At 36.8% G+C, this 25,374-nt stretch overlaps 1 protein-coding gene across 5 annotated transcripts in view; it reads right to left on the bottom strand.

The window, feature by feature from the left end:
* NSF (N-ethylmaleimide sensitive factor, vesicle fusing ATPase) overlaps positions 1-25,374 on the bottom strand; it is a 161,449-nt gene that overhangs the window by 94,511 nt on the left and 41,564 nt on the right. For all 5 annotated transcript variants that reach the window (XM_008012238.3, XM_037993900.2, XM_037993899.2 and 2 more), the window contains exons 5-8: positions 24,374-24,540; positions 21,594-21,701; positions 21,043-21,118; positions 18,496-18,651 (exon numbers count right to left, since the gene is read on the bottom strand). In XM_008012238.3, the coding sequence (XP_008010429.1) occupies positions 18,496-18,651; positions 21,043-21,118; positions 21,594-21,701; positions 24,374-24,540 (507 nt within the window). The remainder of the gene's footprint in view (positions 1-18,495; positions 18,652-21,042; positions 21,119-21,593; positions 21,702-24,373; positions 24,541-25,374) is intronic.

The following is a 25,374-nucleotide window of genomic DNA, read 5'->3' as shown; positions in this document are numbered from 1 at the left end:
ACCTTAACATAAGGAAGACTAAACTTAAACCTATAGTTGTCCAAAAGAGGAATGTAGCCTTAGGAGACAGTGAGATTCCTGTCACTGGACGAACTTAAGCTTAGCCTAAGGAACCTGGCAGAGGTTACTCAGCAGAAATATAGAAGAGGGCCAGGCATGAGTAATCCCAGCACTTTGGGAGGCCGAGGCGGGTGGATCACCTGACATCAGGAGTTCGAGACCAGCCTGGGCAACATGGTGAAACATCGTCTCTATTAAGAATACAAAATTAGCTGGGCGTGGTGGTGCACGCCTGTAATCCCAGCTACTTGGGAGGCTGAGGCAGGATAATCTCTTGAACCAGGGGGGCAGAGGTTGCCGTGAGCCAAGATCGTACCACTGCACTCCAGCCTGGGCAACAGAGTGAGACTCCATCTCAGTAATAATAATAAATAAAAAGAAATGTAGAAGAGATTCAAATAAAAAACAGGTATGTGAACTAGATGGCTAAGATCCCTTGCAATACTGAGATTCTGTGATTCCTTTGATTTTCTCTGATAGAATCTGGTAGTTTTGTAGAGTAAGCTTTGAAATAAATATTCCAGGATGGAAAAGAAGAAGAGTAAAGGCAAGGAAAATAATAAACAGGCTACTGCTGTAGTGCAAGGGTAACTGACTAAAGCAATGAAAAAGAAAAAAGCAAATGATTTTAAAAACGCAGAAAAAAATTTAGGAGTATTTAATAATACATTTGACAAATGCATGAAAAACAAAGATAAAGGGGGATAGATGAATCATGACTCTACAGACCTAAAAAACAAAGGTAACTGGGAAGCGATAACTACTTGTGGAACAAGAAAGAATGTAACAAAGTTTTTTTTTGTTTTGTTTTTGTTTTTTTTTTGAGACGGAGTCTTTGCTCTGTTGCCCAGGCTGGAGTGCAGTGGCACGAACTCGGCTCACTACAAGCTCCGCCTCCCGGGTTTACGCCATTCTCCTGCCTCAGCCTCCCGAGTAGCTGGGACTACAGGCGCCCGCCACCTCGCCCGGCTAGTTTTTTGTATTTTTTAGTAGAGACGGGGTTTCACTGGGTTAGCCAGGATGGTCTCGATCTCCTGACCTCGTGATCCGCCCGTCTCGGCCTCCCGTAACAAAGTTTTAAACATTTCAAGAATTCATTTCAGTAAAAATCCTTATGGGGGATGGTGAAAGCATCTGAAGATACATGGTAAAGGTCATCTAAAAATGACCACTAAATGCTTGGATAAAAGAAATTAATAAATTTAACGAAATACTGTCTTTCGGAAATGGGATTATTAGACCTCCTCCTTTTACAGCTCTGTGCTTGTGGACTGAGGGAGGAGGAAGGCAAAGGAAGTGTAGGAAGGAATAAAGGGTTCTATGCCATGTGTTTGTAGTTAGGCAAGATCACCTGCATGTTTGTGCATTTTATTTTACTTTACTGTGCACACAGTGTATACACATGGTCCCCAACTTAGACTGGTTTGACTTAACAATTTATTTTACTTTCTGATGGTATAAAAGCAATATGCATTTGGTAATGCTCTTCGATTTACAATCAGTTACAACAAGATAAACCCATAGTCAACTGAAAATATTTTAAGTCAAAAATGCACTCTCAACTTAGGATATTTTCAACTTATGATGGGTTTGCTAAGACATAACCCATTGAGGGTTATCTGTACAATGGATAAGCAAGTTCTATTTTTACATCTTGTTGTCTAGATGATAAAGAGGTTGCTAATGTTTGACAAAAGAAGAGATGATGAACTAAAACATCTTACATACTTTTCTTGTATGCCCGAAAACTTCATAGGTAAGACTATCTTCTAAAAACAACTTTCGGAATGCTGATGTTGTCCACTGGGCTGATAATGATAAGAAGGAAGTGAGAAGGGGAAGTGTACTTGGCTGTAATGTTCATATTTAGAAGATACTTTCAGATTATAGCCTTTGTTATATGCACACAATTTAATCAATGCTAGCATTACACAGTAGACATTTGAAACATGTAGTCTTCATAAAATAACATATTTTAAATAAGTTTATGTCAATTAACAGGAATGACTGTCTTTAGAATGGAACTGTTAAACTTTATCTCTTTGAGCTATATATTGTTTGCTCACTGGGTGGTAAAGGAGGTGGGAGAGACAGGAAGTGACAGGGAAGAGTTCTGTGCCAGTGTGTTTTGAGATAAATGCAGATTATCTACTTGCTGTTCTGCAAGTGCATGTACTTAGTATTGCTGTGTATGTAAAGGACAAACAAGGCCCCAATGCTGAGAGGTGCCCAAAGTATGCTGAAAGTTGAAGTAGTAAAATGATTCTTTGATAAATGTCCTTTTGTTAGAATTTTCAGGAAGGCTCGTTGTCTGGGAGTGACTTGTTAACCCATCTCGTAGAGCTATACACATTTCTGTACTTATTCATTGAGCTGGAGAAGGAAGAAGAAAGGCAAAAGGAAGGTTCTTTGCAAGTATGTTCATATCTAGAAGATAGTTTCATAGTGTAGCCACAGTTCTAGAAGTGATTTTTTAGTAAAGTGCCTGTGTTTTATCAGTCCTTACTTTCTAGACGTTATGAGGTGACAATGCATACAAGTAGAGCTAGTAAATTAACTAATTAGTAAATTAATTTCATTAGAAAAAAAGCATCTTGGAAATGGCAATGTTAAACCACCTATGAGCTGTATACATCAGTACGTACTGGATTGCTAAGGAAGGGGCAGAAAGGTAAGGGAAGAGATATATATATATAGATATGTCCATATTTACGATCTGATTATAATCACTGAATATGTATGCTTTTTTTCTTGGTATACTTTGTGAATATGACATGAATTGTTAAATAAGTAGAAACATCACTTCTGCTAATACAGTGCAGATCTCATACTGAACTATCTAAGAAGCATTATACTTACTTGACTGCTTTGTGTCTCATTTTATACTGGGCATTAAGTGAACACAGTATTTAACGATAAACCTGCCAATATGCATTTCCAGAGATCTGTTGCCATTTTGTCTTTTAAGATATTTTTGTCCCCACAAAAGATAAGAAAATGTATCATGAGTATTTACCAACCTCTGAGTCCCAAAGCCCTGAGTATTTTGATACTTAAGTACTCATGATATGCAAGAAAGCATGGCACATATATAAGTGTAACCATGTCAAAAGGTATACTCAGTTATGTATATATGTATACACACACAAGGACTGGAAAGATACATCAGAATATAAACTGTTTCTGCTATGGATGATTTTTTAGTTACTTGCCTATTGTGTTTTTCAGTTTTCTATAATGAACATATTAACCTCTAAAGGTTGAAAAATATAAATGTTATATTAAAAAGAAACAAATAAATAAAAAATACATATAAGGTCCAAGAAGTTACAGATCAAGGCCAGAATTGCAGATATGGGAAGGGCTGTACTACATGTTTTAGTATGTTCTCTTATGTAATCGATTTTACAACTATGAACTAGGGTATTATTTTTACCCTCTTTTTAGGGAAGAGGTACTGAGGCTTACAGTGGTAAAGTGACCTTCTCCTGGTAAGGGGAAGACACATCTGGTAAGTGGCAGACCTGGAACTTGAATATCAATTTGCCTGACAAAACTAAAACCCCAAGAGAGCTCAGCTATTGACAGTGCTGTGTCTTGGCTTTGTGCCTGACACTCACATTCAGTGTACTTGAGAGACAGCCTGGAAATCTGTATTTTTTTTAACATTAAAAATTCTGGGCCGGGCGCAGTGGCTCACACCTGTAATACCAGCACTTTGGGAGGCCGAGGTGGGTGGATCACTTGAGGTCAGGAGTTCAAGACCAGCTTGGCTAACATGGTGAAACCCTGTCTCTATTAAAAATATAAAAATTAGCCAGGCATGGTGGCGTGTGCCTGTAATACCAACTACTCGGGAGGCTGAGGCACAAGAATTGCTTGACCCCAGGAGGCAGAGGTTGCAGACAGCCGAGATCGCACCACTGCACTCCAGCCTGGGTAACAGAGCAAAACTCTAAAAAAAAAAAAAAAAAATTCTGATACACACCAAAGACTGAGAACCACTGTGTTACTGAATAGGAAAGACCCCACCCCGCCAAAACAAAAACAAAAACAAACAAACTGAAGAAATGTGGTGAGCTCTTCAAAGTGAGAACAAACAATGCTCAACAGGAGAAGGCTAGGCTCTGCTGTTACATACTGGAACAAGGTATCACTCTCAACTTCCACAGATATGTACTGAGTCTCTATTATATACCCAAGAACTATGCTAAGCCAAGTTCTTTCAGGAGATGAGTAAGATAACCTCTGTTACAAACAGCTCAATATTAAAAATCAAAGATACAACTATACAGAACCAACATTTAAAAAGGGCTATGAGAAGCCAAAAAGTAAAACAATTACTTCTTTTAGGAAGTGTGATAGATCTTCCAAAGGCAATCAAGCTGAAACTTGACGCAGATACATGGCATCTTCCCTGCAGAACCTATGTACAGACCTTTATATTTCACTGAAACGACACTCATAAGATGACTATTCTGAACAAGTTTCTATTTCTAGTCTATCTCCCCATTTTTATAATGAGGAAACTAAGACGCAAAAGTCACAGTCATTCAATGACAAATCCAAAACTAGACTCCAAGTCTCTTGAAACCTTGTCTATTAGTTTCTCATGAAACCATTATATTTTTTATATTTCTATTTCTCGTCCAGAGTACCTGCTTAGTGATCGCTTTGATCTCCCTAACATTTGACTTTTCAAAAAGGAAGTCTAAATTTGGCAGTGCATGTCAAAAACGTTTACACTTGTGAATGCTTTCTGATTCAGCAATTCTACTTCCAAGAATTTATCTTACAGAAATATGAATGTGTAGAAATATTTAGTTTCTAAGGTGCTTGTTATACATAGTATATAACAGTAAAAAACTGAATACAATTTACATGTCTAACTAGAGGGGATTGATGAAATAAACCACAGCATTATCATTCTACAAAATAATGTTATAGAAGAATATTTAAGAAAAACTGTTAACTCACTGAGTGGGGAGAAAACCAGTTATAAAACAACAAAATGCTTTTTTTTTTTTTTTTTTGCTCTACGTATATACAGCAAAAACTAGCTGGATGATATATTCCAGAATATTAATGGCACTTTTTCAGGGTTTTTTTTTTCACTGATTGCTTTATTCTTTTTATTCATCTACATTTTTGAAATTTTCTATAATAAACATGCATTACTACGACTATAAGAACTAATAAAAGTTTTTTTCATAAACATAGGTCTAAGAGTCCCTCTAAAAGCTGTGGAGATGACCAGGTGAAAAACGAAGATATTTTTCCTGGATCCCTGGGGCCCACTGGGGAGGCTGCAATAATTTAAAGGCAGTAAGGGGTTTTCTGAATCTAATTCACGCTCCAGAAAACAGTGAAGCTTATTTGGGAGACTGGGAAGTATAGTTTCATATCCAAGTTATGAAATCCAGAATTAAAAAGCCCAACAATAAATCAAAATTTTTTAAGTGGCTGAATCATGAAGCCTAAAGGGCACCAGACTAGGCAACCTGGATTCCAGCCCCAGGAGACAAGTAGTGACTTTAGCCTAAGTAAGTTGCCTTATTCTTCTGAGGTCCCAACGTCCTCATCTACAAAATAAGAATGACACAGGTAAGATCAGCATTTCTCAAACTGGAGTTCCTTGGAAACATAAACAGGTCTGTCTTTATGTAAGTATGTTAAGTAAATTTGGTAAATGTTACACTAGATTATTCCTTAGGTCTCTGATACAAATATATAGTTACCTTAGTGCATTTAAATCTATATCTACAGATACACTGTCTACTTTTGATTTGCTCATAATAGAGAGGAATACTAGATAATATGAAATAGATGACAATCATCCTAAGAAAAATTCATACCTTGACAGGAGCAACTGAAAACAGAAAGCAAAGGGTTTAATAATAGCAAGAGGGGCAAAAATAGCATTCAAGTAAGATAATAAAAGTCACAAATTTAAACAATGTCTTTCAGTCTGTTTTGTCTCTCCTTCCAAATGATCTTTTTCTTCAAATTCTTTTATGCGTTGCTAAAATATTATAAGTTCAACTCATTCCTTTTTTTTTTTTTTTTTTTAAAAGATTCATTTCTAGATAACATGAAAAAAAAAAGGGTTCAATCTTTTGACTGTGGCAATAAACTATTATCTGCCTATCCTTGGGCTGACACAGTCTCCCACCTGGAGCCATTACTACTTATAAGACAAATCCAAATTTTGAAAAGCTGAGTTCTATTTCATTTAGTATCACCTATGGTCATACTGCAATAGCCAGATAAAGATCAGACCACAGAGAATTTGTAACTCATTTAAGTGAGTCTTCCCTATCTCCCTTTCTCTAAGCTGATCACAGCCACAATTGGCTCCCTCAGTAGTCACAGAGGAAGCCAAAGTAATCAGGTAACAGATACAAAAATAAAAAGTAACAACAAAGAGAAGTTTTACAGAAAGAGAAGAATAGTAACACAGGAAAGTGTAAGGTAAAGGGGTAGTTGTGAACCAACATGGAAATGTCCCTGGAATGCACTAATAACCTTCAATGTGAATAATTCTCCTGTGTATATTTGAAATTTGACTGGATATATCTAACGTGTGGATTAGCAGCATACTATTTATAGGTTTATCCTACAGTAACTAGTAACTAGTCATTACGAAAAGGTGCTTAAGTCTTGCTAAGATTTCTCCCTCATGATGGGTTTCTAGATGTATTTTAAAATCAAAGCACTTTAAAAAACTCATACCATCGAGGATAAATTCAAGCAAATACCTGAGCAAATAGCACAGACATTCAAGCTACAGACGTGTGCATCTTTATAAGTTTGCAGTCACTCAAGTAAAAATAGGATTTGTAAGAAAAGGATTCAAACTGGTACTTGCTCTGGTAATACAGTAAAAGATACTGTATTAAAGCCAGAGGTCTTGGTGAAGAAGTCAAAGCCACAAATAAATCTTTGAATATCTAATACAGTACCCATAATAATTTTCAATGTCTAATTTTGCACTACGAGTAAAATGGTACATGGAAGGGATTTACTGCTGTCTTCTGTAACTTCCTTTACAAACCTGAAATAACACTATGTTAATTCTTTAAAAAGCAAAAAAGTGAAGCCCAAGTTTCTTGCAGGTTATTTTTTTTAAAAAGTATGAACATACTAAACATATTAAAGGTAGACCGCTCCAAGTAACAAATCATATGGAATTCCAAGGCTAGTCTTATTTGAATCATGGCAGAAATACTCTCAAATAATAACTTTTAAGTCCTGGGTAGCTTTTTACTAGCATTATTATTAAGATTCTAATTCTTCCCTTCCTCTGACATCCCATTCTCTATTGTGTCTATCAAGATAGCTGTTGTTTTTCCAAGTTAGTGTATCACATATAAGGAACTGACAAGATTTATAGAGGTGATAGAAAATTTATCAGCTCCTCTCCGATGGAATGTGATAAAAAGTAAATATAAATCAGCCAAAGTATGACTTCACAAATAAAGAAAAAATACTTCTAAGTGTCCCCTTGACTACCTTATCAACAAACACTGTTCAAAATGGGTAATTATAAAACAGCATAGGAGGAAAATCTCAGGTGTCAACTATTTTCAACAGCAACAAAATTTAAGATAAGAAGAAAACACATCTTCACATTAGATTAAAAGGATTGGGTTATAAATTTCTACCTTTTATAGAGCTCCGAAAGTGCCTCTTGGCAATATAATCATACCAAATAACTATCATCCATGGAGTGTTTGACAGTCAGCCAGGTACTGTGTTAGAAAACTTATACACACATTAATGTTACCTACCAATAAATAATTTTTCAGGCAAGGGTACCAAGGCTCAGGTAGCTTAGTGCCCAGGGCCCTGCTGCATTGAGAAGCCTAGGGCCATACAAGTGAATAGAAAGGAGACGCAATGCCAACCTTGTTCTGGTGTATGCCTAGGAGCCTTCTTCCTGCTGAGGAAGAGATACTAACTTACCATGACAGGACTTGTGTGGATGCAGATTTGCTAATACTATTTAACTTTTTAAAAAATAAAATGTTATCTGTGTGTTTTATCACAGAAAAAAACCCAAGACACACTATTAGGTTGAAAAAAAAAAAAAAAAGGTCAAGCACAGTGGCTGATGCCTGTTATCCCAGCATTTTGGGAGGCTGAGGAGGGAAGATTGCTTGAGGCCAGGAGTTCGAGACCAGCCTGGATAACATAGTGAGACCCCAATTCTACACACGCGCACACACATACACACACACACAAATTGGCTGGGTGTAGTCCCCACTACTTGGCAGGCTGAGGTAGGAGGACTGCTTGAGCCCAGGAGTGCGAGGCTGCAATGGGGTATGATTGCACCACTGCACTCCAGCCTGGGCAACAGAGCAAGATCCTGTCTCAATAAATGAATGAATGAATTGATTATACATGATTATATAAATACTTAGGAAAGGGTTTGAAAAATTCATACCAATCGCTTCACTGTGACTACCTCTAAGAGAGGGAGTAAAACTGGAGTGGGTAGAATGAAGGGAGATTTCACTTTTTACTCTATCTGTGCTGTTTTATGAGGATGCATTATTTTTATAATGTGTTTCTACTTAAAAATAGAAAATACACGCGTGCATTCAAGTGCACACAAATTCACACAGACACAATATTGACCTGATGCCCTTAAATGCGAATACTCCTGTTACAGTGCCCTTACATAAGAATGGCAGTTTCCAGTGAAGCAAATGGTAGCACACAAGTACCCAAAAAAATACTCTTCCCCTTCTTATTTCTGGAGCCTAGTTCCATTTGGGACCAATCCAAGAGGTCTTTCCTAAACTCAGAATCTAAGAGGATCTACATGGATTTAGTAATGAATTATAAACATCATATCTGCTTTGACTTTTAAAAGACATGGTTCAGTCTTGCTCTTTAAATGCATCTGCTGCTTCTCCATGTGGCCTACTATGCCAATCTGGTTCACAATGTGCCTTATGTTTTACATAGTACTGCTTTAGGATGTGCAAATACAGTGTTATTCCCAAATAGACTGTAAGCATCATGAGGGCAGGGCTTGGGTCAAACTAAGTGTGCTATTTAATTAAACAAGATTAATCAAGTTCCTGGCATTTATTCATTTCCTGAAAACTTACAAGCCAGACACCATGCCGGGAGGAGAAAATACATCAGTGATCAAAATAAACAAGGCCTATTCCTTACTAAAAGTATATTATGTTTGTGAGGGCAGGGACATGGAGGGAGAATTTGGAATACAGACATGTAATAAGCAATTATAATATGCTTATTACATACAAATAAGCATACATACAAATATAATAATATGCATTATGTAATAATGCATAAAATAACATGGAGCTATTGGAACACACAGGAGGAAGACTAAAGCCTACTCATTCTAGAAACAGTGAGATCAAAGCTTTGGCCTGAAGAGTGAACAGGAATTGGATGAAAAGATGGTTGGGGAAAAAAAAAGAAAAATAACCCTAGGATCCCTAGGATATAGAGGTAAGAGAAAGTAGCATGGCAAATTAGAAGAACTGGAAATAGCACAGGCTGGCTGGAACCCAGAGTACGGGGGAAGGGCACAGGCTGAGAGGCGAGGCAGGAAAGTTTGGCAGGGGCCAGATCACACAGGGCTTGTAAATCATGTAAGGAGTTAAGGCGGGCTGCTAAAGAGTTTGAACCAGTGCAGTGACAGGATCAGACTTGCCTTTTTATAAAAATCACTCCAGTTACAGTGTGGAGAATGGATTAGAGAAGGGCAAGGCTGAGGGCTTATGGAGCAATTCAGGCAAGAGATAATGGTGTCCTGAAGGAAGAGTGGCAGGGGGAGGTAGAGAGAACTGGAGGGATTTGAGATAGATTGAGGAGATTGCAGAACTGATGGTCTATTCTGTGGCTTACTGGAAGTCGGGGGTGAGGGAAAGAGAGGAGTTAAAGGTGTTCAGATTTTTGGCTGGAGTATTGTCAGAGATAGAAAACACAGATATAGATGCATGTTTAGAGAGGACTGAGGGGCAACTGAATGTGTTTAATTTCAAGCTAACTATGTGATCATGAAATACTCAATACGTTATGCTGGTACAAATCCAGAGTTCTCAACTGAGACAGAGGTGGCATACGCATATTTGAGAGTTAGCAGCATAAAGATACTAATTGAAGCTATGAAACAGATGTGATCAATTTGGGGAAGAATAATTAGAGAAAAATAATAGGTCAAAGACAGACTTCTGAGGAATCCCAACATTTTAAGGGACACAAAAGAGGTTGAAAAGGGACAGCCAGAGAGATAAAAGGAAAACCAGAAACGCTTGGAGTGAGAACAGCCAAGTAAAGAGGGTATTTCAAGCAAGAGTGGTCAACAGTGTGTTTCCTAAACATGTGCAGACTGACTGAAGCTAGGCTTCAATAAATTGAAATGCCAGTAATTCTTCCTCTCTTCAGTTCAGCTTCCAGTTTTCTTTCACGATACTGAAAATATGTGCAATGATATTCTCTACTTTCCCAAAACTACATTCTCCTGATTTCCTTATTTCCAACATTTTCTCACAAGACCTGAGTCTCACCTCCAATTCTGTCACCCGCAATAACTATCGCCAAATTCTGCCAGTTTCATGTCTGCATTTTTTTCATGTATTTTCTTCCTATTCCATTTCTGCTGCCTTCACCCCAATCCAGATTCTAAGTACCACGCACTGGACAGCAATAGTCTACGGGTCTCTAAGACTATTCGCCTCACCTCTTCTCTAAGGCATTTGTTCAAAAATTTCATTCATTTTGCAAATATTTACATAGGCCAGTGCTTCTCAAACTATTTATGCTAAGGTCCAGTTGTTTTTTTTTTTTTTCCTTTTAAATTTCCAATCCATTGCAGACCAACATTTTTGTAAAATATAATTTAAAAAAAATTGTGGTAATGTCAAATTGCTATAAACATTTCAATTGCTTACTCTTAATTTCCAATATTTATCTTATTGTGGACTCGTAACAGTGGTTCATGGTCCAACAATGACCTGCAACCTACATCCCAACACCCCTGATGTTGATAATACATGGATAAGAAGACATTACAGTTGTGCCTTCAAAGGCCTTTGAGCAATGGTTCTCAACACAGGACAGTTTCATCACATTTTTTAAAATCATCATTGGGGCTCGGAGTGGTGAGGAAAGGAAGTACTGACATCAAGCAGAGGCCAGAGGTGCCACTTAACATCCTATGATGCACAGGTCAGGCGCCCTACAACAAAGAATTATCCAGCCTAAAATGTCAATAGTGCCAACGTTGAGAAACTCTGCCTCAGGAGTCTAATGCAAATGAATAATTACATTAAGAACACAGCTGGATCTAAGTATATACAAGGTACAGGGAAACACAGGAGAAGCACCTGAGTCTGTCTGGAAGGTTAAACAGGGACAGTACTTAAAAGAGTCCTCATCTCCTCACAGATTTCCACAACCCAACCCCAAATGAACTTTTTAATCTTATTTCCTGTTTATTCCAAACAACAGCTCTGCTAGACTGGTCTAAGTCATGAAGTCTATACTGTGTTTAGTCTGTCACTCTTCCCAGGATATGGACAACCATCCTCTTCTCTCCTGCTATCCAAAACCGCTTAGCATTTAAGGCCTTACTCAAGCTATGCCTCTTCCATGAAGTCTTCTTGATGCGATTCCCTTTCAATTCCTATAGGGCTTATCAACTGTACTGCTCATCTGGCACTTAATCAAATATTGGCCTTTGATATCACTTGTTATGTTGCTTAATTTTTAAATGATTATTTAATTTTAACATTTATGTTCCATCTCCAGATTGACAGTTTAAGACAACTTATCTGACACACCCATACCAGTTCCTTCCTTCCTGTATTCTGCTACAACACGTGGCAAAAAACACATGAAAAAAGTGGCATTGAGGTATTAAGCATTACAGCCCACCACCAAATCTTCATGTCTCTTGAGCTCAAGACAATTTGAACACATTGGATTACTAGAAAAGTTAGTTATTTACAATGCAAAGGACACCCAGTCCCCAGACCAAATAATTATCCAGCCCAAAATCTCAATGGTGCCATGGCTGGCCCTTGGCTAGAACAAAGGCTGCCTCAATGATTGCTTCAAAGGTCCCCCAAAAAGTGAAGCTAGAAAGCCCATTTAAATGGTTTTACATGATGGGCTTTCATGGGAGAATAATATGTAATGGTTAAGGAAATGAAGTCTGGGACTCGACTGCCTGGGTTCAAATCTGACTCTACTACTTACTAGCTGTGTGTCTTGGACCCGTTACTTCACCTTTTTGAGACACAGATTCCTGCTCTATAATACGGAGACAATACAGTGTCTACTTCTGGAGGTTGTTGTGAGGATTAATAAACACAATAATAAATAAAGCACATAGAACAGAGTCTGGCTAGTATTAGCCAACACCCTCATTATAATCACCAACCTATGTATGGGAGTAAAGCAGGAGAAAACACCAACCGTTTCACTTCCGGGGTCACGTGAATTAGATTCCTCAAGAGAATGGTTTTTGAAGGCTGAAAACAAATTCACGCCCAGTTCCTCAAATGTCAGAAGCTCTGCTCTCCCTCAGCTCACTCTGCTCCCACTCTTTCTTCTTTAATGCTGCCTTGGCTGCCTAAAGGCCTGGATGCAAATGTTCTCATGTTTGAAGGGCAGACTACTTACACCATTACTATAATGCAGAATATTCTGGGGGAAAGCAGTTTGTTATATATGGAGAAACTGTTTTTCTCTTCTTGACCAAATAGGATAGGTGTTCTGCCTACCCTCTAAGGGGCTGCCAGCAAAGCCCTTGGAATCCAGGCCTTTTACCCTGCACACACCTCCTCCACAGAAAACTTCATGAAGGGGGAAGGATGTACCTGCTTCCTGCTGACTTTCCGTGCTGACAGTAGAGCCACCCCAACAGTAGAGCCACCCCAAGAAACATACTGTGATATTATCTTTTGTTTGTTGGCTTTTAAAACCACACATTAGAAATATAATATCATAATAAAAGACTCAGACATAAAGATAAAATCGAGTAAAACAACAAAACTTTCCCTGTATTCCCCATCAGAGCTTCCCTTCCACGGAAGTAAACACTTTAAAAAATTTTTTTAATTAAATTTTTAAATTAAAAAAAAAAATAAATGAGACGAGGTCTCACTATGCTGCCCAGACTGGTCTTGAACTCCTGAGCTCAAGTGATCCTCCCATCTCAGCCTCCCAAAGTGCTAGGATTACAGGTGTGAGCCACCACATTCAGCTGTAAACATTTTTTTCAATGTAATGTGTGTCCTTAGAGATTTTTAGAATGCATTTGCTTTTATATTTTTTTTATTAACACAAACATGTCTCTACATTTGGAGCTATAACATTTTAAGATTGGCTCTAACCAATTTCTTACCGGTGGGCACTCAGGTTAACACTCAGACCTCAACTTTGCAGTGACCCAACTGTTGATCTGTAAGTAACTCAACTGTAGTTGCCAGGAAATCTAATCCATTTGGCGACTCTGTAGACAGCACTGCCTCTCCAAAAGATTTGTTTCTGAAAGTCTGCCTATAAATGCAAATGCCAGGTGAATTTACATATAGTTTGACTTTCGGATATAAGCACAACTACTGTTCAAATATAATTTAACTAAAAAATTGAAAACCAATGGAAAAATTAATTCAAGGTTTAAAAAAACTACAATTTATAGAAAGCTAGCTAAAGTATTTTTTAGGGTCTATGCTTTGTCTCTAAATCCTGCTCTACAGATTTCGGAAATTACATGGTCTTAAGCCATTTTATTCTTCCAATTAAAAAAAAACTTTACAAATTTCCTGACCTGAAGTTTTCAGTAAATTATTACATTCCTCATATCCAGGTATCATCTATAAATACTTAGTGGAGAACAGGAAGAGAGAAATTTTGCATCTCTAACTAGTGAGCAACTGCTGTCTTTTCCTCTGCTAATAAATTACAGGCAGACTTGAACAGATGTCAGGTTGGCATTCAAAACCTAAAATATAGCTGAAAAGCAAGTTATGACTAATACAAGAAAAAAAGATGAATGTCAGAAAGCCTCAATTTTTTTTTTTCTTTTTTTCAAATTTCAGATAAGCTCTTTAGCCTTAGGGTTCCTTTTACAGAGCCCTGGAGTTCGGCTAGATGTCTTAACCCCCATTTAAAATGCAATCTCTCCTCATGAGTGGGGGTGTGAAAATGCATTTTAAGAGTGTCAGTGTTTATGTTAATCTTAGTAAGAACTCCCTCTCTCCCAAATATGGCATGCACAAAACCTTAGTGCCCTTTCTTCCACTATGTTTTATTTGCACTGTTTTTAGCATGTGAAAGATGTCTGTGTGATCGAAAGGTTCCTTATCTTCTCAGCAGTTCTATTTCATAGAGTAACTGCAATTTCACTTATGATATCAGAAAAGAGTTGCTTTCCTCTTGAATTTCAAAAGAAACCTTAAAAATACTATTGAAAATGGGCTTACAGAGGGATACACTGGGGAAAGGAGACCAAAAAGAACACAGTGTCAGTTTCAAAGAATGGGGGCACAAGACCATAACAAGTGGCTTTCCTCCCCACTAGGTGGCCTGAACATCTACACCCCACAGATCCACTGAAAGACAGTGTGAGACTGAGGTCTTCCCTTTTTACATCCTTTTCCTTCTAGGTCTTTCCTTGGGTAGATGTGAACCTATTCCCAGGATTACATTAAGAGATGCTGACTAATTCTTTAACAATCATTCCACTGTTCACTGAAAACGATGTGTTTTTTTGCTTTGACATTTATAATTTAGAGAGAAGCCCATGCCAGGGATGCTGAAAAATGAAGTTTCTTTGCAGAAACTCTATCTTTGCTAACAAAAAAGCTACAGTGAGAACTGAGGTAATCGACCATTTATTTATCCTGAACACTGTCCACAAAACTGCATACAGGGGAATAAGTGTGGTAAATGTCCGAACACCAGTATTTAGTATCTATTCAGTTAACACCTGAATATGCTGAAAGACAGCAATCAGCTGTTGAATTTATTCACCCATACTTCCAGATACCAGCTTTGATGTTCACATCTCTACCCTGGGACTCAAATGTGGCTTCTATTAGCCCATAAAGTTATGGATTTAAGGTAATTCTTAATTAAAAATCTGTTTTGTGGGGGGTTGGAGGGCATTCTAACTAAATACCTATTTGCTATTTACTAAGTGCAAGGTATAGGTTTAGTTTTCTTTGCTGGTTGCTCTCATATACTTCCAAGGAAGGGCTGCCCCACTTGGGTGTGGGTGAGCTCAACTACTTCAGACAAGGGGGAAACTCAACAGTTACTCTTATTAAAACAGTAACAAAAACAAAAGTCTAAATTGATATTCCCCTAAATAATCCCTTTTCCTTTATCCCTCAGTCTAGAGAGCTTTATGTGACTTCCTTTCTACTTTAAGGGTTTTCTTGATTTTAATTCTACAAAAATATAACAAAAGTACAAAAGCAGAAAGGTATACACTATCTATTTGAAAGACTTTCAAGAGAGAAACTAACAGATTGGAAACTCCATGACAGTTATTTTCATGTATATTACCTCATCAGTTCCCTAATTTTACTGCATCATTGTGTGCCTCTGGTTGAGTCCTTTAGTCCTCCTATATCTCATCAGCAACATTCTGCTCGTAGCTAAACTATATTTTCAATTTTGAAAAGGCAACATGAAGTTTTATAAACAAAAAGAAAGAACTCTGTTATCTAGAAGCATAATTACCAGTCTGATGAACATGACAGAAGAGAATATTCTAAATTTATCACTTTGTAAATTTGAAAATTGATATATAGTCAAAAAATCCATTAGTTAAGATTCCTGTTTACAAAGTAGACATAACTTTAGACTCCATGGTAAAGACAATAATTTGGTCTTAAGCCAAAAGTAAAGTTTTCTGCTTGAAACAAAAAAGCCCCATAACCTACATAAATTATTCTTTCCTAATCTTTTTTAAAAATTAGAACTGATTTAACCAGTCATACTCAGTGTCCAGTTGAATCTCCAAACCATATAGATCTGTCTATTTAGTTAACAAAAAGGGGAAAAAATCAATTTGTTCCCATCTGACATGTTAAAAAAACACAGAATTTGCATAAAAAGAATTTGTATAATTTTATTTATATTCTGTCAAAATGTAACCATTTTTATTTATGTACCTTTACCAAAGTCTAATGAGAGCCTTATAACCACACTGTAATTGGAGTGCAAGAAAGGATTTTACTATATAATTCCCCCAAAATTCAAAGGAAAATAGAAGCCTCTATTGGAAGACAGGGAATGATACATGCATTACAAGAGAATTATTTCTCAGCCATTTAACCATTAAAAAAAAAAAAAAAAAGAGGGAGCTTTACTTTTTTTTTTTTTTAGATACCCAGAAACTTTATTCAGAATAAAGAAAATAAGTTTTTCAATTCAGCTCAAAAGCCAGGGCAGCTTTATACTAGTTTGTCTTTTCAATGAAATTGATCACACATGCTTCCTGATGGCAAAAAGCCATAAAGAGAAAAAAAAATTACTTTTCTAAAAGGATAGAACTCATTTTTTGTCTGATTCGTGTAAAAATATTAGAAAAATAAATCCATAAAAAAGGTTCTGGACAGCGGCACTCACAAAATTCAAATCTATAGTGCTTAGTCAAAAAGCACATCAAAAACAACAAAAAGCACACTACTGTAATTCAATTCATTTCAACATGGATATCAGAAACAGATGAAATTCACTAACAAATTCCAAATCTGTTCTGATTTAATTTAAAACTCTCCAACAGCTGGCAAGGTCACAAACTGACCAACGTGAGTCCAATTCCTTTACGCATTATCTACCCAATGCATACTGACGTTGTGCGTAGCTTCAAGTGCAGGATCTAGATAATTCACAAATAGCAAACTAATATCTGAATAACTGTATCTTCACTAGCTTCCAAACGGTGAGGAAACATGTATAATTAAAAGAGATGGCTCACTACCAATGCAGTTATTTTTCTACTTGTTGGCTACACAGTATAAATGTTCAAAGAAACAGAATCATTAGACTCTTTCTGCACTAGATCTCAGTTCTGAAAACTAGTAAAAACATTCTACAAGAATAACTTAGAACATTTGGAATCATCTCTTTATCCTTGCTTTTACCCAAAATACACTTAACAATATTTTCATGTCTTGATGAAAAAATACAAATTAACAAGATAGTGAACTACCACATTTTAAAATATTTTCCCAATTAAAATTCTGCTTTTAATGGACATGGCCTTTGTATCTTTGAGATAAAAAGTATGCTATTGCCATTTCAAGGTGTATAAAACTCAGGTGATGAGGGTCTCTGTCATTTTCTCTTAATCCAATTCCAAACTCGACCTTTACCCAGTGAACAGGTGTGTGCCGTGCCTGTAATTTATCAGAGTGACTGACCAGGCAGAAAGGCTACCAACAATAGAAGGCTAATACAATCCAAGCACTTAGTGCCTAGAAAGCAGTTCTTATCCCCACCATAATAAATGCACTTTTATCTTCCAGTAGCAATTTAAAGATAAAGAATGATGGGGATGAGGGGAGTAATATATTCATATTCCTTCCATTTTTTTTTTTTTTGGATGCTATTTTTACACTAATAGTCTGCCAGAAGCTGGTATGTTATACATTCCTTTCTCAGATATTCTGTCGCTCACATTCCAATCCAACAAATGATATGGATATGAAAACACTCATGACAGCATTTCCACTGGGCAAATAAAGTCACTTCACACAGATAAATTAAATCAATCTTCAAGAAGAAAGTGATAAATGAACAGTGCACTTCTTTGTATGCAATATAGAAACTCCAATGTATAACCTGCATTTGTCTTTTTGGATCAAACTTATTTAATTTAAAAACATGCCAGGCATCCATTTATTAGGTAGGAAGATGTACTAACTGGGTAATGCGACAGCACAATAAAAAGGAACGCCAGCTAATGTTAGAACAATGCACACAGTCTAATAGATCATTATTATTCAGCAGGGTAAATCTGACCCATAGTGATCTTTAGAGTCAGGTGAACTTTCTAAACATGCCCTATAGAAAAACATTCTTACAGAAATAAATAAACAAAATGGAGTCACTACTAGTATTACTACTATCAGGGGAAATTTCTAAATATGCCCCATAGAAAAGCATTCTTCAATAAATAAATAACAAAATAGAGCCACCACAAGTCTTACTTCTACGATTTCCCCATAAAATTAAAATGTAATTTTAAAAGTTTTAGTATTACAAAAGTTTTCCAGAAAATTTATCTGTTCATTTTTAAAGAAAAAGACAAAAATACTTTAATGGGTCTGAAAAATAATTTCAAAACTATTGAAAAGAGATTCTTCATTGCATTAATTTTTTTAATAATACAAGACTTTATAACATTTTCCTTTTTAAACTTACCCATCTGCTCCACAATCTCTGGAGGAAATACTCGGGAAGCAAATGCTCGTCGGAAAATATCAGAAAATTCCTTGTCTAGACCTCCTATTCCCATCTTTTCAAAGTTCCAGTCAGGATTGATAATTGATTGGCGATTTTCCTTGGTTTTAGCTTTGCCTATGTCAAACGAATATTATATAATGTGAAACAAGGACTTTATCACTAAGTTTAAAAAGACAGAACTCCCTGAACATCCTAAATGAGTAAAGAAAAGCTACCATTACATATACAAAAATGAACAATATAATCTTAGCTGATTTTACAGAAAGAAGGGTAAGTTTTGCTATGCTATCTACTTTGTCTGATCTCCATATATGGTAACACGCTGTCAAAATGACTAGCTAAACTTATGCTGTAGTCTATTTCTATCAGTCCATAAAACTTGGTTTTATTAACCTTCAATCTAACCAAATTAACTAACTTGGTTGATCAGAAGAAACACCATGTGCATATCTGATGAAGACAACACTAGCTGGCAGAAATGCAACTGAAATTTTGCAGTCGCTGAAGTCTCCTAACTCAAGTGTATTTTAAAATACATATATTTATCCAGATTATGCTTATACAGGTAATTGGGCATATAATCCCTCAGCCTAACGAGATGCACTAAACAAGTTTGATGTCTTCTTTGCTTTCTCTTCACTTGCACACAAAAGTCTGAAATCATCCTAAAGACTTCAGTGATTACAAAACTCATGTTTAAAAATTCTCTCACAGGACAAAAATTATCTAACTTAAATGTCAGAGTGCCACCTAAAGTAACTTAAGAGAACCACATTTACTATTTCAAACAAAGAATAAATTAAGTACCTTAGTATGCTCTATTATAAACAAAAAGTAAAGTAATAATATAGTTTTTATAAAACCAGGGAAGAAAATGTCACATTAAAGTTTATCCTAAGAAATGCTAAATATTTGAGGTGATATGTTAATTAGCCTGATTTGATCATTCTACAATGTATACATGTATTAAAACATTAAATTGTACCCTATAAATATATACAATTACTATTTGTCAATTAAAAATAAAGTAACACTTTTAAAAAGTTTGTACTAGATGATAATTCTATGGTTAGAGATTTGAGGTCTTAATATTTCCTTTGGAAAGTGATCAAAAATATTTTTTCTTACACTCTACTGCCCTCTTGTGGGCAAAATTTACTGCATGCCAATTACACAATTTTTTCCCACGGATTATTTAGAAATACCTATTTTGTATCAAAGTTATGCAGCTTCCTTGGGATAGCTTAACAAAAGGTACACAAAAATAAAATACAAAGAAATCACTTCATAAATGTACTAGATAAATAATAGGAAAATACATCCTACATCCATAAAATGACATACAGGCATTAAAAATCATGTTATAGATGTATATTTAAGATGTTTGAAACAAAATAAGCAAATTACAAAACTACAAAAAAGCAAATTACAAAACCATGAAAACAGAACCAAACTTTAGAGCCTTCGAGTGCCTAACCATATTTTATAAATAAAATATTTTATAATTAACAAAAAACAGTAAGGGGGAATGGTAACGTGCAGACCAGGAAATAAAGGCCACACACTCGAAGACTCTTAAGTGACCCTAGACATGATGGTGTGTAACCAATGAAAACCCTCTCCTCTCGAGTGGGGTAGATATCAACATAGTTAAATCAACCAAAAATAAGAATTACTGCCCAGTTAATGGCACTTTATTCTGGTGAGTTACTATTCTCAGAGAACAAGCTGCATTGTTTTAATATGACAAAAGTTGGGCTACAGTACAAGAGTAGGACTGAACCATGAATCTGCTGGGAAGACTTGACCTGCACATTCATCACTGAATCACTAAAAGAAATGATGATGCTATCTCATTTAACACAAAACCAAGTGAGGGGTGTTCTACAAAATAACTGACCAGTTCTCAAAGTCATAAAAGACAAAGTCTGAGGAACTGTCAGTGACTGAAGAAAACTCAAAACACAGAACAACTAAATGCAATATGGGATCCTAAATTGGATCTTGGAACAGAAAAGGACACAATGGAAAAACTGGTGAAATCTCAATAAAATCTGTAATTTAGTTAGCAGAAATGAAATCATATTCATTTCTTACCATTGTATTTTTGATAATGTCAAATAAGACATTAACATCAGGGTATAAGCTGGTAAAGGGCATACAGAAATTCTCTAAGCTATTTCTGCAAATTTTCTGTAAGCCTGAAATTATCTCAAAATTAAAAGTTAAAAAATTAATTTGTTTCTTATTTTAGTGCTATTTCTAGGAAATTAAAAATTACCCATGTGGCTCACATTCTGTTTCTATTGGACAAAGCTGATCCAGATGAATGTTTTAAACTTTTTCATCAAACCTGACCTACAGGAAATATCCCATGCTTCTGTGATAAACTCTTTCAAGACAGATGCTCCTCCTTCCTTTCCCCATTTGGAAATCACTGTAGTTGAGTTACATACAGAAACAGGTCCACTTCATTTCAGATCTTTTAAAAACTGTAAATCTTACCAATAAGATTAAGCGATGAATTTTCTGCTTTTTCAAATGCAACTTGACTGTTTCCAACAACCAATCCTACTTCAATCTGTATAGAAAGACAATAATTAGGAGTCTAATAGTAAACTTCCGGACTTCTCAAAGCAAGGCCAAAAGTGAGGGGGAAATGAGATCTCTCTGGGCAAAGCAAACCTTCCAGACTATCATCTGAGCTACTTTTACTTTACTCATAACTTTCTTTTACAATTCTTATATGCCTCATTTCCATGCCTGTATCTTTCCAATAATGTGTTTCTTACTATTTACAATAAATATCTGCATTCATGCAAATTATACGTACATATATGTCTACACTTTACATTACTATTAGGTCTGCAAATAAGTACATTTTAAGTTATATTTTAATAACAATGCTGGCTATGAAAGCAATTTTTCCCCCTACTATCTTAAAAGGGTACACAATATGAAAAAAATCACTAAGCAACAGATAGGAAAACAATAATCAATCTGCACAAATTACATTATAGGATGATCTAGTAAAGATGATCAGAAATAAAACCTACCTTCTGCCTTTTCCCTGTTGCAGGCTCTCCCTTCAGGATGCTAGGATCCATGGCTTCAATATCCTTCACCAGTAAGCCAAAAAGCTTTTCATTGAAGCTAAAGACAAGCTATGTAGAAAAGAGTTAAGGGGAGAAAAATCACTTCATAATATAATGGTTTCTTAGATCATCACCAATGTTTTTCAAATGCAGAAAACCAGTTTTCTCTTATATACTCCTCTCCAATCTGCTCCTCAAGCACACTCATAGCCAATGAAGAAAACGGAATTAGCACTTACGATCAGTGTTTACAAAATGACTACAAAACTCAAGTTTAAAATTTATTTCATGTGGATAAAAAATGTCTAATTTAAATGTCAGAGTGCCACCTAAAATAATTCAAGAGTACCACATTTACTATTTCTAACAAAGAATTAAGTATCTTAGTATTTAATTCAAATGCTACAGGCAGTTATATAATATTCACAAACACTCTTGGAAGCAGAAACTATGACTCCGTTTTACTAGTGAGGAAGCTGAGATACAGAAAGAGGCTACGCAACAAGGCTCAGAGTCACAGCAAATGAGAACACCAGGAGTCAAACCTGGGTCTGTGACTCTACAATTCATGCTTTCCTATCACCAGTACAGAATGCTTGCCCTACAAGTGCAGAGACAGCTTCTGAGTGCTCAATTACTCATTCACCAAATATTTGCTGAGTCCCTTCTAAAAGTCTGGTCTTCTTCTATGTGCTGGGGTATAACGGTAAATATTACAGGTTGGGCTGTCCGTCAATCCTGCTATACTACCAGATACCACAAATGAGAAGAAACAGTAAGGACAGTGATCTGGAGTAAGATATTTACTTCTTCTCTGAATTATGAAAGATTCTCGTTCACGGATTTACCAACTTCTACATGCTACTGAGTTTTAAATTATTATAAATACCAAAGCATTTCCTATTAAACATTCTCCTAAACATTTTCCATTAGGATACTAAAGCTAACAACAAAGGTAAAAACCATCAAGTTTAGCTAGGCAATCTGAGCACAATTTTAGTCATCCAATACACAACACTACTGCAATGGCTCTCTGGTGAAGTGTCCTGGTCTACTATCATCAGAGACTTAACTGTACATGGTATTCCTGTCTTATTTTCTGTTTTCCTCAACTAGAAAGTAAGTTCTATGACAGTAGGGATTACATCTATTTTGTTCACTGCCGATCTGCAGTGTCTAAAACAGTGGCTGGTACTAGGTACTATCAAATATCTGTTTATTAATTCTTATCTCAACTATGTTCCTTAGCTGTGTAGCCATGGGCATACCATTTACCTTCTTTAGATCTTAAATTCCTCATTTGGCCAGGTGTGGTGGCTCACACCTGTAATCCCAGCACTTTGGGAGGCCGAGGTGGGAAGATCACTTGAGGTCAGGAGTTTGAAACCAGCCTGGCCAACATGGCAAAACTCTATCTCTACTAAAAATACAAAAAAAAAAAAAAAAGGCCAGGCATGGTGGCTTATGCCTATAATCCCAGCACTTTGGGAGGTCAAAGCGGGTGGATCACCTGAGGTCAGGAGTTTGAGACCAGCCTGACTAACATGATGAAACCCCATCTCTACTAAAAGAACAAAATTAGCCAGGTGTGGTGGTGCATGCCTGTAATCCCAGCTACTCAGGAGGCCGAGACAGGAGAATCACTTAAACCCAGGTGGCAGAGGTTGCAGTGAGCCGAGATCGCGCCATTGCACTCCAGCCTGGGCAACAAGAGCAAAACTCTGTCTCAAAAAATACATATATTAGCTGGGCGTGGTGGCGCACACCTGTTATCCCAGCTACTCAGGAGGCAGAGGCAGGAAAATCACTTGAACCAGGAAACAGAGGTTGCAGTGAGCTGAGATGGCGCCACTGCACTCCAGCCTGGGTGACAGGGTAACACACTATCTCAAAAAATAAATGAATAAATAAATAAAATTTTTTAAAAAAATAAAATAAAATTCCTCATTTGTAAATGTGGAGTTAGAGAAGGTAATCTCTTGAGGTTCATTCCAATTCTAGTACTCTTTTTAAAATAATGCACTATATCCTTTTCCTATCTAGCAGGAATTCAATTTTCTTAAGATTCTCAAATAAGCCCATAACCAAAATAAGAACTTTTTTTTTTTTTTGAGACAAGGTCTCAATCTGTCACCTAGGCTGGAGTGCCATCGCACAATCATGGCTCACTGCAGCCTCAACCTCCCAGACTCAAGCAATTCTCCCACCTCAGCCTCTTGAGTAGCTGAGACCACTACACCCAGCTATTTTTTTTAAAAAATTTGGAGAGACAGGGTCTCACTATGTTGCCCAAGCTGGTCTTGAGCTCCTGGGCTCAAGTGATCCTCCCACCTCAGTCTCCCAAAGTGTTGGGATTACAGTCGTGAGCCACTATGTCTGGCCAAGAGCTATGTTTTCTACAGAACTATATTAGTGAAAGAAACAGATATTCCAGAGGCAAAACAAATGTCCTATGATATAAAAAGAAATTTCAGATATATATGTCTGCAGGGCTCCCAAATTTGCTGAGGGAAAAGCTGCTGTAATTATACATGACATTATAATCTAAAAGCTACTTTAGAATTTTTCTGAACAGACTCCTTGAAGTTCAGTAAATACATTTCCCTCACTTTTTATCACTCACCTTGGATATACCAGTTGATACGCAAAGCTCCTCTCACTTTTTAAAAGCTGGAATTAATTTTGGACAACTGCAGAAATTACCTATAAAGTTAAAGGAATGGAAGAAAATTTAAAACTACCTGTTGTCCCACTGAGAAGGCCTGGTTGTTGAATTGCTGAATAAATTCTGCTGCCATCTTGTCGGTGTCATAAGGGTTGGAATCAATGCTTTTTTTCTGCAGGAAATCAATCTCGATGGTCATTGTGCCAATACACTGTTTGGCTTTGTCAAATGTATATAAGGAGACTAGGAGAAAAAAAGAAGCATTTTTTTAAAAATCACAGGAGTACCAAATACCTGTTGTGTTTCTAGTAACTAAAAGTTTCACATAAATGAATCACAATAAAACTACTTCACCAAAAATGGGGCTTAAACGGCCTTCACCGGAGGGACACACAGGTACAGATTTAAAAAATAATAACCACTAGAGATTTTCTTCCCCATCTGAACAAATTAGAAATATTGAATGCCAGGCCGGGCATGGTGGCTCACGCCTGTAATCCCAGCACTTTGGGAAGGCGGATCATGAGATCAGGAGATCGAGACCATCCTGGCTAACATGGTGAAACCCTCTCTCTACTAAAAATACAAAAAAATTAGCCGGGCGTGGTGGCGGGCGCCTGTAGTCCCAGCTACTCGGGAGGCTGAGGCAGGAGAATGGCGTGAACCCAGGAGGTGGAGCTTGCAGTGAGCCGAGATCACACCACTGCACTCCAGCCTGGGTGACAGAGCGAGACTCCGTCTCAACAACAACAACAACAACAACAACAGAAATACTGAACGCAGTCTGTTGTTATCCCTCATCCCACTCTCGTTAGGATCACAATCCTCCCTACATGGCCTCCGCATCTTTCTCCTCATTCAATGCAGTACACTATGGCATGCCCCGACACAGGTGCCATTAACATGCTATTTCCAAATAAGATTTTTGTTTGACACAAAAAAACAGCTAAGGTGGAATGTGGATGAATTCCTCTGGCCTAAGAAAGTAGGATGCAAGGCAAAAAAAGAAGCTTGAAAAACAATGTTTACTAGGGGAATTTGCTCTAGAGCAAGTTAGACTTTGACATTTCTTCTTTA

This window comes from Chlorocebus sabaeus, chromosome 16 (assembly GCF_047675955.1).
Source record: "Chlorocebus sabaeus isolate Y175 chromosome 16, mChlSab1.0.hap1, whole genome shotgun sequence".
Lineage (NCBI taxonomy): Eukaryota > Metazoa > Chordata > Mammalia > Primates > Cercopithecidae > Chlorocebus > Chlorocebus sabaeus.
Note: the sequence above shows the minus strand (reverse complement) of the source record. Positions and strands in the feature narration are given on the sequence as shown.